The sequence below is a fragment of the Dromiciops gliroides genome, chromosome 2 (genome assembly GCF_019393635.1).
Source record: "Dromiciops gliroides isolate mDroGli1 chromosome 2, mDroGli1.pri, whole genome shotgun sequence".
In the NCBI taxonomy this organism is placed as follows: domain Eukaryota; kingdom Metazoa; phylum Chordata; class Mammalia; order Microbiotheria; family Microbiotheriidae; genus Dromiciops; species Dromiciops gliroides.
This window is the reverse complement of record NC_057862.1, coordinates 385,092,551-385,107,453: the sequence shown is the minus strand read 5'-3', so window position 1 is coordinate 385,107,453 and position 14,903 is coordinate 385,092,551. Positions and strand designations below refer to the sequence as shown.

Here is a 14,903-nt window from a genome sequence, read left to right as displayed (position 1 = left end):
AAAGGAACAGAGCCTTGGGGGACACCTACAGTTGGTGGAACAATATGAAGATCAAGTACAGGTGGCTGAGAAGTAGTGGTCATACAGATAAGAGAACCAAGACATAATAGTGATAAAAGTCCAGAGAGGAAAAGGGGATTCAGGACAATATTGTCAAGTGTCAAATGCTGCAGAGACATCCAAATGCATGACCATTAGATTTGACTATTAGAAGATCACTGGTAACTCTGGAGAAAGTAGTTTCAGCTGAGTAATTGGGTCAGAACTCCAATTACAGAGGGTTTAGAAGAGAGTCAGGGGAAAGGAATTGGAGGAACCAATTCTAGATGGCTCTTTTGTGACTTCAGCTGAGAAGGGGAAGGAGAGATAAGAGGACAATAGTTGGAGGCCATGGTAGGATCTAATGAGGTTTTTTAGTGATGGGGAAATATGAGTGTATTGGTAGGAGGAAGAGAAGGAACCAGTAGAGAGAGAGAGACAGAGAGAGAGACAGAGACAGAAAGAGAGCCAGAGAGAGACACAGAGAGAGAGAGAGAGAGACACAGACAGAGAGAGAACCAGAGAGAGACACAGAGAGAACCAGAGAGAGACACAGAGAGAGACAGAGAGAGAGACAGAGAGAGACAGAGAGAGAACCAGAGAGAGAACCAGAGAGAGAACCAGAGAGAGAGACAGAGACAGAGACAGAGACAGAGAGAGAGACAGAGACAGAGAGAGACAGAGACAGAGACAGAGAGATAGACAGAGAGGATGATAAGAGGAGGCAATCTGCTAGAAAAAATGGAGCAGAGAGGAATCAAGGATACTTGTAGGAGACTGGGTTTGGTGAAGAGAAGGGATAATTCTCAAAGATTATCCTTTATAGGAGATAGTGAGAAGAGAGGTGTCAGAATAATGGGAGATGAGGAGGAGGGGAGAACAGCACTTTCATTTGACCTAATTTTTTTTTCAGTAAAGCATGAGGTGAAATCTTCAGCCTAGAGCATGGGAAGGCAAGGTCCAACTAAGGGGCTAGAGGAGGGAAAGGTGTGAGAAACTTAAGAAGAGAAGATATGTGGAACAGCTGCTCTGGTGAGTGGGCTAGGGAATTATTTAGAGTGGAAGAATAGTATCCTGTACCTTGGACAGAATATGGAAAAAATATTGTGGACAAAATGTGTGTTCAAAAAGAACCTTAAAGATTTTGAGAGGTAAGTACGTATGACACTGGGATGTATTTGGCCTAATAATGTTTAAAAGAGTTAAATTTCAAATGCTTCAAAAGCTTAGCAAGTCAGAATTATCCTAAATTCCAAATAAATGGAGTATGAAATTAATAAGGTTTACCTAAACTTATGAGACATGGAAGAGTGCTGGACTAGTTATGAGAGGGACTCAGGTTTGAATTCTTCCTCCAACATTTACTAGCTATGTGAATATGGAGAATCGTTCAATTTTTTTCAAGCCTCATTTCTCTCATCTGTAAAACAGGAATAATAACTGGTTGTGAAGATCAAATAAGAGAATGTCTATAAAGTGCTTTGTGAACCTTAAAGTACTATATGAATGCTGTCAATTATCATTTATTGTTTTCATTATTATAAATTTTTTTGTTGAATTGAATTTTGATTTGATTCCAACTAGAAAGACCACAGCCTCTCTGAGCCTCAGTTTTGTCATTTGTAAATTGAGGAACTTGGGCTATGCTGAGTTCCCTCCCAACCCTAGCATTCAGATTCTATATCTCTTCTACCCATGGTATAATGCTAGGTCCCTGTTATATTGCTTCTAATCAAAAAGGATTTTGATATTTTTAACAGAATATCAAGTTAGAAATCATAAATTAAACCAGAAAAGTGGTTTAACTGGATAAACTAGCCCAGAAAACTTTAATTTTGTTTAATTCACTCTTTTTTCAAAAAATTAATTCACTCTTAACAGTACCTACTGTTTAGCTTCCAAGCCTGTTTATTTGTTCTTCTTGAAACTTCTGTTTTAATTGGGAGGGATAGGAAGTAGTTGTCCATTGGACTGGACTCTAGTCTCTTATAAAATCTCAGAGTAGTGTCCTCAGTGAGTTATCTCTATTATTGAAGAATTCATGTTAGAGTTCAGCTTATTATAGCCACCCGACTTTTTTAAGCTTCTCGATTTCTTACTTAATCCTTTCTGACAGCCTTCTAAACAAGAGCTAAGAACTGAAATATTGACAACTCTAAGCTCTGTTCTTCAGATTTATTGTTTTGATTTATTATGCTGTGTGTCAAGAGCCATCTGCTAAAAACTTTATCTTCTTAATTCACTTTTTGCTCCCAGGGCCTAGAAACTTGTGTGACTTTGGGCAAATAATTTCAGCTCTATGGACCTTAGTTTCCTCATCTATAAAAAGAAATGGTTGGAATCCATGATCTCTATGATTTCACTTCCAGCACTAAACTTCTGATTTGTATTCTAAGGAATTGTTCATATTTCCAACATGGCAGCATATTGTAATGGAAAGAATGCCAAATTTGGAATCAAGAGAGAGAGACTTGGGTTCAAGTACCACATCCTCCATTTAGTAATTTTGCAGTGATAGACAGTCACTTAAACTCTCTGAGACTTAATTTCCTCATTCATAAAATAGGAATAATGATATCTTGTATACTTATCTCACAGGGTTGTTATAGGGATTGATTGAGATAATTGATATGTCACCCTGTAGGTCTTAAAGTGTTATATCAATGTAAGTTATTTCTATAGAGGCAATTTGGCACAATTGCTAGAAGACTAACATCAAAATGAAGTCAATCAAGGTTCACATCCCACCTTTGGTATATAAAAGCTAAATGGGCCTGGACAAGTCATTTAATATCTAAATGCTCTGGGTAACTTTCTAAGAGAATAAGTTGCAAAGAATCTTTAGTAGAGAGAGTTTCCTCTCTTAGAAGATGCCCTATAAAAATGAATTCACATGTCTAGTCCTTATGACTGTTATTTTAACACTATATGTTTCTGGGGGCAGCTAGGTGGTGCAGTGGATAAAGCACTGGCCTTGGATTCAGGAGGACCTGAGTTCAAATCCAGCCTCAGACACTTGACATTTAACTAGCTGTGTGACCCTGGGCAAGTCACTTAACCCTCATTGCCCTGCAAAAACAAAAAACAAAAACAAAACACTATATGTTTCTTCCATGTCTAATAAGTTTAGGCAAACTATATGAATCTAGATTCCATTTATTTGGAATTTAGGATAATTCTGACTCACTAAGCTTTTGACGTATTTGAAATTTAACTATTTTTAAATTTTTAAGCATTTGAAATTTAACTTTTTTTTGGCAGGGCAATGAGGGTTAAGTGACTTGTCCAGGGTTACACAACTAGAAAGTGTCAAGTGTCTGAGTCTGGATTTGAACTCAGGTCCTCCTGAATCCAGGGCCTGTGCTTTATCCACTGCCCCACCTATCTACCCCTGTAATTTCATTTAAAAAAATTGTTAGGGTAAATACATTCCAGTGTCTTACGTACTTAATTCTCAAAATCTTTAAGGTTCTTTTTGGTCTCACATTTTGTCCTAAATATTTTTTCCATATTCTGTCCAAGGTACAAGATAGAATTATTCAGAATGGGTTGGTGTTGGTTTATCCTATCCTTTTTAGTATTTCTAGTACTAAGGAAATGTGATAAATGCAAAAGTTACTTAAATATCTATATGCTATAGATAGAATGTTAGAGTTATTACTCTCAACTCAGGTCAATTAGATGGCTGTTTATTAAGTGTCAGCTGTGTGAAAAGCACTGTCCTAAGCATTGGAGAAGATATTCACAAAGATGAGTAAATCACAGTTCCAACCATCCTATAAGCCCTAGTCTACAGTCTATTAAGGGAGATTGGACATAGACTCCAAAAGTATAATAATGGGGCATGCTACGTGCACAAGAGTGTTACTTGAGCTTCAAAGACGGAAAGAGCATTTCTAACAGAGAGATCAGGGGAGATTTCTTGGAGGATATGGTATTTGAAAACTTTGAAGAATGGGTAAGATTTCAGTGGGTAGAGATGTGGGGAAGGGAGGAGTAGATTTTAGGAGCTCAGGGAGAACATATTACAGGATAGATAATTTAAGAAATCTGACTCTTAGGTGCACTCTCCCTTTACCTGTGGTGGTGGGCTGCTTCCTTCTATGTTCCCATCCCTAGTGGTAGTGGTGGGGTATTCATGTGCCCTAAAGACTTCTGGGCCTTGCCATTCACTCTATCATTGAACTTTTAGGACCTCCAAGCCCTTCCTCTTCCTCAATTAGTGTTGGCTCCTTGGGAGCTATTTATATCCCTAACGCAGCATAACATTTTCACATTATATATACTAAGCACATAACAAGTGCATTTTCATTTCTTCCTCTCCATGTCGATGTCCCATAGGCATTTTGAACTCAACATATCCAAACAACTCATTTTCTCTTCCTTCAAACTCTCCCCTCTTCAAAATTTCTCTGTTTCTGTTAAGGGCACCCACATCCTTCTGGTCTCCCAGATTTGTAACCTTGGAATTACCCTCAGCTCTTCATTCTGCCTTCATCCCTCAATGGTCAAGTTTTGTTGACTCTACCTACACAACATATCTCTTTATCCACCCCATTTTATCCATACATACAGTTATTACCCTAGCACAGACCCTTGTTATGTCTTGCCTGGACTAATGCCAATAGTCTCCTAATTGGTATCCCTGCTTCCAGTCTCTTTTCTTACCAGTCCATTCTCCATACAGCTGCCAAATTGATATTCTCAAAGCACAGATCTGACCATGTCATTAAAGAAACTTTAGGGCTTTCATTTTGCTCCTAGGATAAAATATTAAGGTCCTTTATTTGGCTTTCCAAACCCTTTGCATCCTTGTGCCAGTCTACCTTTCCAGGCTTGGTGCACGTTATTTTGTATATTCCAGTCAAATTAAGACTGTTTGGCATTAACATTGTTCCATTGCCTGTCTTTGCGCCTTTGCCTGGAATACTCTCCCTCCTTATGTCTGTAGCTTAGCACTCCTGGCTTCCTGCAAAGCTCAACTCGAGTGCCATATCCTACTCGAGGACCATCTTGAGCCCACCAGCTTCTAGAACCCTCCATACAAAAATTACTTTGTATACATTTTATTTTATTTTTTTTCTATATTCATCTTATTTCCAGTAGAATTCAAATTCCTTGAGGACAGCGACTATTTTATTTTTTGTCTTTGTATCCCCAGTGTTTAGTGTGGTGCCTGGCACAGGGTAGGTGATTAATAAATACTTTCTGAATTAAATAAAATGAAACCCTCAGTTCTAGTGGTTGGGTGATAACAAAGCTAAGTAAATTCTTGCTTTAACACTAGCCATTTATTGTTATGGGGCGAGGAAGATACTCTTATTCTTTTTAGTTTTTCATGATGTTTGGCCTTTGTAAATTAAGCCATCATCAAATTCAGTATTTTCTTTTTTTCTTTTCCTTCCTTCCTTCCTTCCTTCCTTCCTTCCTTCCTTCCTTCCTTCCTTCCTTCCTTCCTTCCTTCCTTCCTTCCTTCCTTCCTTCCTTCCTTCCTTCCTTCCTTCCTTCCTTCCTTCCTTCCTTCCTTCCTTCCTTCCTTCCTTCCTTCCTTCCTTCCTTTCTTTCTTTCTTTCTTTCTTTCTTTCTTTCTTTCTTTCTTTCTTTCTTTCTTTCTTTCTTTCTTTCTTTCTTGCGGGGCAATGAGGGTTAAGTGACTTGCCCAGAGTCACACAGCTAGTAAGTGTCAAGTGTCTGAGGTCAGATTTGAACTCAGGTCCTCCTGAATCCAGGGCCGGTGCTTTATCCACTGTGCCACCTAGCTGCCCCAAATTCAATATTTTCTTAATTCTACTTGAAAAAAATATTATGTTGGGTGGTGAACTTTATAGGGTAAGTCTCAGAACACTGCCATACACAAAACTTTAGATTGTATTTTTGATATTCTATGTTCTCAAGTCTAAGATTTTGTGATATCCCTGAATCCCCACAGTGCTACTTTTCCAATGTTCTTTTTCCTCCTTTCTTTTCCTACCAGGCATGACAGAAATGGTGCGGAAAATTACTCTGAGCCGAGCCGTGAGAATCATGCAAGATCTCTTTCCTGAGGAGTACAACTTCTATCCTCGCTCATGGATTTTGCCTGATGAATTCCAACTCTTTGTTGCTCAGGTAGATCCCATTCTGAGGACATTCTAGAGTTGAGTCATGACCCATATCTGTGACAATCTTGGTCACAGTTATTAATATGAGTTAGTCATCTAAAACCATTTTTGCAAATATTAATTCAACAAATAGACAATTCATCCAATACACATTTATTTAGTATATACTATGTATGTATATATACATATGTGAGATGCATTGTGCTGGGAGCTAGGGGGAAGATATAAGAATAAATAAGACCTGGTCTATACCCTCAAGAAGCTTCTACTCTAGTAATGGGGCTAAGGCATGAATGCAGGCAAATACCACACAAATTTATACATGAGCACTGAGCTTGTCATTAATTAGACTAGGGTTCAAATTTCACCTCCAATGCTTAGCAGCTGTGTGACATAGATATGTCTTTTAACATCTCTGAGCTTCAGTTTCTTCATTTGTAAGACTGGGGATATTGGTAGTACCTAACAGAGTTGCTGAGGTTCAAGTGAGTAGTGGATATAAAGTATTTTGCAGATTTTGAAGAGATATATAAGTGCCAGTCTGGGTTATTATCATTACAAACAACTATTTATTCCTCTGTAGGGTTTCATAGTTTACAAAGAACTTTTCTTCATGATAGTCTTGTGAGGTAGTTATTTCAGGTATTATCACTATTTTACAGATGGGAGAACTGATTCCCAAAGAAGTTTGATGAATTTCCAAAGGTCAAAGTAATCAAAATAAACAGTCAAATCCATGTCTGCTAACTCCATTGCACTGCTCACCATACTGTTCCTCCATATATAACATAGTCTTAGGGTTGAAAAGGGAGGGTGGAGGCAAATAACCTGCATTCAGATCCTGGCTCTGTCATAAACCTTGATCAAATAATTGAATTCTTCTGAGCCGGAGTCATCTTATCTGTAGAATGGAAGAGTAGATTAGATGCCCTCAATGACCCCTTCCTGCTTAAGGCAAGGCAGGGAGCCGCTTCTGGGAGCGGTTCCAAGGAGAAATTATTCAATTTGGGAAATAGCAGGCTGTAGTGCAAGGGGTATTGGATCTAAGGCCTCCTCCTGGCATGGCCACTGAATGGGTCTCAATTCTTTCATCGGTGAGATGAGGGATTTGAAGTCAATGCTCCCTAAGGTCCTTTCCATCTTTGAAGTTCTAGGATTCTGTGTTCTAGCATTATAAGTTGTAAGGTCCCTTGTAGTTTTGCCATTCTATGATTGTGTTCTAAAATTCCATACTCTAAGGTTGTTTCCAGCTTTGATGTGTTTTAATATTCCATGTTTTAATGTCTGAAGGTCCCTTGTAGCTCTGGATTTCTAAGTCCCAACTTCTGTGTTCAAAATGTATCAGTTTTCCCATCTGTGAAATGGGGATAATACTTGAACTACCTACCTCGTAAGCTTTGGTATTCTAAGTTCTAACATCCTCTGCTTTAAGATCTCATGTATTGCTAAAGTTCTGTAGATCTGTGCCATTTTGGTTAGTCTTTTAATGGTGATTTATGTCGTGCATGCATTAGTTTCTAAGATATTGCCATATATGTTTTTCCCTCTTGTTCTGTCTTTATGTGTGCATAACCAATATTTCCTTTCTGTGTTGAATTATTCAAAAAATTTGATAAAATCATTACCTATTCAACGTTGAAACTGAAGTTGGCCTAGAAATGTTAAATGTCATAGGAAAGCTTTTCACTGTGCCAGTAATTCTGTGGCTTTTCCATGGAAATATTCGACTTCCTTCTCCTGCTTGCTTGGCCCTTTGGTACCACTTAGTGCCTTGATGGTATCAGGGCTCAGTACATTCTTGTCTGCGTGATTTTTTCTATTGACCTAGTAGAAAAGTCTTAGCTTTAACTGTGTAAATTTTGCATATTTCTCACAACAGACCGAGCTAATGTCACAGCTAGTATCAAGTTATCAAGCATTTATGAAGCACCTACTATGTGCCAGGCACTCTATGTGCTAGGGATACCAAAAAGGGCAAAACCCAATCCCTGCTCTCAAGGAGCTTACAGTCTAATGAAAGAGACAACATGCAAGCAATTACATACAAAGAAGATATATGCAGGGTAAATTGGAGGTAAATCTTAGAGGGAAGGTTCTAAAATTGAATGCTGGAAAAGGTTTCTTGTAGAAGATGGAATTTTATCTGAGACTTGAAGCAAGCTAGGGAAGCCAGGAGGAGGAGATAGGAAGAAAAAGGATTCCAGAGCTGGGAGACAGCCAATGAAAATGCCTGGAGATAGGAGAGAGTATGTCTTCTCAAGGAACAACAAATAGGCCGGTGTACGGGTGTGTGTGTGTGTGTGTGTGTGTATTCATATGTTTATAGTCAGATATTATACTGAAAAAGTAGGAAGCAGGGTTATGAAGGGCTTTTAAAGCCAAACAGCATTTAATATTTGATCCTGGAGGCATTAGGGAGCTACTAGAATTGATTAAGGGGGCTGGGGTGAGGATGGTGTCATGGTCAGATCTACAATTTAGGAAGATCAATTTGATAGCTAGACTGGTGTAGTGAGATATTTGAAGAAGGGAACCAACTAGGCAGAGGAGAGAAGGAGATAGATAGATAGATAGATAGATAGATAGAAAAATAGAATAATAGAGATATATTTATGTATATATGTGTGTATATATTAGCTGTTATGAAATGACAAAACTTAATTAATTGGGAATGGGAGGGATGAGTTGAGGGGTTGAGGATGACACCTACGTTTTGAGCCTGGATGACTAGGAGGATGCTGGTATATTCAACAGTAATAAGAAAGTTAGGAAGAGGGCAAGGGGTTTGGAAAGAAAGAGGAGTTTAATTTTAGACATGTTGAGTTTAAGATGCCTATGAGTCATCCATTTCATGATGTGTAATAGACAGAGATATGTGACTGGAGATCAGGAGAGAAGTTAGGACTGGATGAATTGATCTTAGCATTCACTCCATAGAGATGATCATTGAATCCATGGGAATTGTTGAGATCACCAAGTGATGTAATAGAAAGGGACAAGAGAAGAGGGTCCATGACAGGGCCTTGGGGACACCCATGGTTAGCAGGAGTGACGAAGATTCAGGAAAGGATATAAACCTAGGTCTCTCCAAATGACATTCTCATGATAAGTATTAAATACTTTGTGCTGCAGCCAAACTGGAATGCTACTTACTGCTTATTGCTTGATCTTATCCACCCCTCTCCCACCTCCATACCTGGAATGAACCTTCTTCCCTACCTTCCCTCCTTCATCTCCACTTGTTGAACTCATTTTTTTTTTAAAAGAGCATAGATTAGGTGCCACTTTCTCCACAAAGTATTACTTAACTCCTTTCCAGTAGATGGGATTCCTCAAGCATTTTGCTTAAACCACTCTGTTGTCTCTATCACATTCTTTTATATCCTTTTATTTATTTGTGTTAAATTCCTTGAGGTCAAAGACTAGGTTAGTTTTCATCCTCAGAATTCACTTCAGGTTCTTGCATATAGTAAGTGTTTCATAAATGTTTGTTGAATTATTATATTAAAATGAATTTTATATCAAGAAGTCTGGAAGTTACTGTCATAGTTTTACATTTGTGTAATGGAAAGAGCAGTCAAAAACTCTAAATGAGCTAACTGGTAATTAGCCTATATTTGAAGACTTTCAGGGATGGAGAACTCACTACCTACCAAGTTATAGCTCATTCCATATTTTAACTGCTCCAGTTAGGAAGTTTTCTTTCCATGGAACAAAAATCTGTCTCCCTGTGATTGCCACCTAGGACTTCTAGTTCTCCCCTATAGGGCTACATAGAACAAGCCTTAGTCCTCCTCAATGTAATGAGACTTTTAAACACTTACCTAATCTCTAAAGACCCTTATAACTTTAGGAGTATTATTGCTTTGGGGATGGCATTTTCGTGGTAGCAACTTAGTATAGAGGCAAGAGCCTGGGGATTCAGCTCAGTGGACCTAGGTTCTAATTCTAGCTCTCCCAATTCCTTGCTATGTGATTTTAGGAAAGTTCTCTGGATTCAGGTTCCTCATTAGTTTAGTAAGGAAGTTTGACTAGATGACATGACTAAGGTCTTTTGACTTGACTAAGACCTTGACTAAGGTTTTTTCTAAGCTTCCAATCCTGCCCCCTTTTCACCTTCTTTTTATGTGCTGTCATCACCAATTGAAATGTAAGCTCCTTGAGGGCAGGGCCTGTCTTTCTCCTTGTATTTGTATTTCCAGTGCTTAGCACAGTGCCTGTACATACAGTAAGTGTTTAACAAATGTGTGTTGATTTGACTTGACTTCTAATATGCTATGTAATTCTAAGAAGAAAAATATCTTTCAAATGTACCTACAAACAGTGCATGTCATGCGTGATTTGGAACAATTTAGTGAAGCTCTTGAGGGTGAGGTGGCATGACATAGTAGGTAGAGCCAGTTTTGGAACCAGAATGATCTGGGTTCAAGTCCTACCTCTGACACATTTTGGCTGTATGACTGGGAAAGTCACTCAATCTTTCAGTGTACTAGGTAATTCTCTGACTATCTGAGGGAGTTTCCTCACCAGGAAGTTCCCTGTATCAGTGAAATCACAGGTCTACCACTTGTTCGTGTTAAGAGTAAATTCAAAATGATGCACAGGTTTCAATTGTATGATTTTTGTTAAAGACTATGGGATATTTTGAAGTCTTATAATATTTTAAAATTTGATGTTACCCTCTCTTACAAGGAATTGGTATTACATTTATTTTGGGGAAAGGAAATGAGAAATTCACAATCTCCTGATATCAGTTTGAAAAAGTGCTATCCACATGTGATCAGCAGGTGGCACCAAGGATAAACACGGAGCATTCTCAGTGGAAAATTTTGTGAAGATGAAATTTTAGCAGATGGCCAATAAAAAAAAATCTTTGGCATTGATTTTACATATGGTCTTCCATCTGGGTATTTGAGAAAAGTACAGTTTTTGTTATCAAAACAGTATATATTATGGTGAAAGAGTTTGTGTTTGAAATAGTTTGTCTTGAGAAGAGGCAATGTGATTTACAAGAAAAAGCTCTGGACTAGGAGTTGAAAAGCTTGGTTCTGGTGCTGGCTGCTCTACCCCTTAATCACTAGGCATGACCTGTGACTTCTGGAATCTTGGGCAAGTCACTTGCTTCTCTGGGTCTAAGTATCTTTCTGTATAAAATAAGAGAGTTTGAATGGAATGTTCTTAAGGTTGCTCCTGACCTAGGTATATAATGAGGAGAATAAAAGATTAACAGTGTAGACTTAAGGGACTACAAATATGAAGTGGTTTAATCCAGAGCTACCAATGAATATACTGCAAGAGCTATAGCTTCATCTTTCCATCTGTTTTGGATTTTGTTTCCTGTACTTCCAGAAATAGAACTTCACCTCCTGCATAGATATATCACACTGTACATAGAGCTTTTGCTTAGCTCAATATGTTTAGTAGAAAATGATATCTGAAACTTGAAAAGCCAGTTCTTTGTTCAGAAACCCACTAGAGTTTGTTCAGTTCAATGAACAATTTTATCCAATCATTATTCGTTACCTAATGTGTTCATGGTGTTGTGTAGGATAGAGAGAAGAATCAGACATGCTCCCTCTCTTTACAGATCTTATATTTGGATAGTGGAGAAAAGTAAGACACAAGAATTTTGGTGCATAAAAGAGGTACAAAATAAGTACTATAAGAGATCCTTGGGAGGAGTATTTACTTCTAGTTAGCAACAGGGAACGGGGGAAGAAGGGGAGATAATTTCTTCAAATGTTCCTTTTAGAAAAAGAGTTCTATGAAGCAGATTTTTAAAGTAGAGTGAGCACTGGGGCGGGAATACAGAGATCTGCACTTTAGTCCTCTCTCTTCCAATAATAAGCTATGTGACCACGGGCAAGTCTTTTCCCCCTTTCTTGGCCTCAGTTTACTTATCTATCAAAATGAACAAATTGGGGACAGCTAGGTGCTGAAGTGGATAGACCACTGGCATTGGAGTCAGGAGGACCTGAGTTAAAATCCAGCCTCAGACACTTACTAGCTGTGTGACCCTGAGTAAGTCACTTAACCCTGATTTCCTTCCTCCCCTCCCCCTACAAATGAGCAGGTTCGAATAGATGATTTGCAAGGTGCTTCCAGCTCTAATATTCTCTATTCTAACATTCTTGTGATCTAAGTTCCCTTTCACCTTTAACATTGTTTTTTCCAAAGGTCCCTCCAGCTCTAGACATTTCATAATTTGGGGATGTTTGTCTTTTGTTTGTAACTTATTCCAGAGAGCCTCATACCAAAGTTAAATCTATGCTGGCAAAAATTTCCACTGCCACGGTTTATTTGCACAAGGGTCCGCATGTAATCAATCATCTTCATCCTTAATGCCTGGATCAGCGATGCCTGAGGCTGGTGAAGTTGCAGATAATGAAGGCTGAAACAAAGCTCTGCCTGCGTAGAGCAGTTGTACTTCAAGAAAAGACTGTGGGAACCTCTGGGCAGATGAAATCTCCCCAAGTCCTTCACTGTGTAATGTAGAAATCTCTTCTGTGGGGGAGTTGCTGAGCCTGCATCTGAGCACAAGACAGGAAAATCATTCCCTGACTGTAGAACTAGACAATCTCAGGCTGAGCTAGAAGGGCCCTCACAGTCTGCCTTGTTCGACACTAATCTGAAGCAGGAATCGACAGATTCCTTGACTAATTGACATCCTTGACAAATGGTCATTCAGTGTCTGCTTAAAGCTACCTAGTAAAACTACCCAGTAAAATAGCCTATTCCATTGTTAGAGACCTCTGATTGTTAGGAGATTCTTTTCTATATGTTGAGCCAATACCCACCTCCCTGTAACTTAAAGGAGAATAGGCTCATAGGATAGAGAAATGAAAGGGACCTTAGAGGTCATCTGGTCCAACCCCTTCATTTCAGAGGAAGCTAAGAGGAGTTAAATGGTTTATCCAAAGAAACACAAGTAACATAAATGTCTGGGTTAGAATTCGAACTCAGATTTCTTTATTCCAAATCCATATCCCTTTCGTCTATAGGGGACAGCTTCCCTTTTATTCTTTAATCCTAATTCTCTTCTCGGGGGCTGAGCAAGCACATGACAACCTTCTGGATATTTATAGTCAGAGATCATGTTCCCATTAAGGTTTTTATTTTCCAGGCTAAACATATTCAGTTTCCTCAACTGACCTTCATCTGGCATGATTTCTAATCCCCTCTCAAGTGTGGTCTTCTTTCTTTGTACATTTCCCATTTGTCAACGTCCCTCTTAAAATATGGCATCCCGAATGGGACACAGTATTCCAGATGGAGTTTGATTAGGTCAGATAGTAGGAATATTACTTTTTGTCATTCTGAACACCATATTACTATCAGTGAAGCCTGAGGTTACATTATTGTGTGTATGTATATGTGTGTGTGTGTCTGTCATGTCAAATTGATTTTGAGCTCATACTGAATTTGTAGTCCATTGAAATTCTCAGATTTTTTTTTTTCACATGAACATCTATATCTCCAGGGTCAGATTTGTTTGATGAAAGCTATTTTTTTTTAAAAGAACTAGTATACAAGTTTGCCCTTAAAAACATATTCTTGATCGCCATGGAGCCCAATGGGACGTACAAGCCGGGTTTTGTGGGAATCCACTTCTGCCAGGAGTGTAACAACATACTCTACTCCAAGGAGGACAAGGAGAACCGCATCCTTCTCTATGAGTATCACAACTGTGAGTACCAGCAGGAGGCTGACAACAGCTGCATCTATGGGAACAAGATCACACACGAGTTGGAAGCTGACCCAGATCACCGCAGACGTGTCTCAGGACCCTACCCTGCCCAGGACTGAGGACCACCCGTGCCAGATGTGTGGCCACAAGGAGGCCGTATTCTTCTAGTCCCACAGTGCACAAGCCGAGGACGTCATGAGGCTTTACTACATGTGTACGGTCCAGCACTGCGGCCACTGCTGGATATAGTGACCAGTGCCCAGCTGCCCCCCCGCCCCCCACCTTCTCCTGCACACGGTTTCCTAATATTTCCTAATAAAGTGTTTTATTTTTGGCAAAAAATTCCAAAAACCAAAAATCGTACTCTTTTTTTTTTTTTTTGGTGGGACAATGAGGGTTAAGTGACTTGCCCAGGGTCACACAGCTAGTAAGTGTCAAGTGTTTGGGGTCAGATTTGAACTCAGGTCCTCCTGAATCCAGGGCCAGTGCTTTATCCGCTGTGCCACCTAGCTGTCACCCCCATCTATTTATATATCTTGCTTTTTTTTATCTTAATAGTATTTTTTTCCAGTTATACGTGAATATGGTTTTCAACATGTGTTGGAGTTCCAAATTTTTCTCCCTCCCTTCTTTCCTTACCTCCTCTCCAAGACAGAAAGCAATCTGATATAGGTTATATATGTACAATCACATTAAACATATTTTCACATGAGTTATGTTGTGAAAGAAGAATAGGACCAAAAGGGAACAATCTTTAAAAAGAAAAAAACACAAAACCAAAAAAAAAAAACGTAGAAATAGCATGGTTTAGTCTGCATTCAGATTCCACAGTTCTTTTTTCTGGATGTGGAGAGCAGAGCTTTATTGTTACAAAGAATACATCTTTTCATTTGATCCTTACAACCTGTTGAAGTATTTAGGGCAGGTATACTTATTTGGCATATGAGGAAACTGAGGCTCAGAGAAGTGAAAGGAATACAACAAAAGACAGGAGTAGGTCCAACGAAGGATGGGAGTTCCAGAGTGGCAGTTTTTTTTTTTTAGTTAAATTTATTTCTTTTTGTTACATTTCAAAT

General features: G+C 38.9%; 1 protein-coding gene and 1 pseudogene across 3 annotated transcripts in view; both read left to right on the top strand.

Annotated features, from left to right (window-relative positions):
* The window catches only part of TTLL11 (tubulin tyrosine ligase like 11), a 266,874-nt gene that overhangs the window by 38,000 nt on the left and 213,971 nt on the right, over positions 1 to 14,903 (top strand). For all 3 annotated transcript variants that reach the window (XM_043982074.1, XM_043982076.1, XM_043982075.1), the window contains exon 3: positions 6,014 to 6,147. In XM_043982074.1, the coding sequence (XP_043838009.1) occupies positions 6,014 to 6,147 (134 nt within the window). The remainder of the gene's footprint in view (positions 1 to 6,013; positions 6,148 to 14,903) is intronic.
* Positions 13,704 to 14,076, top strand: LOC122742173 (annotated as a pseudogene).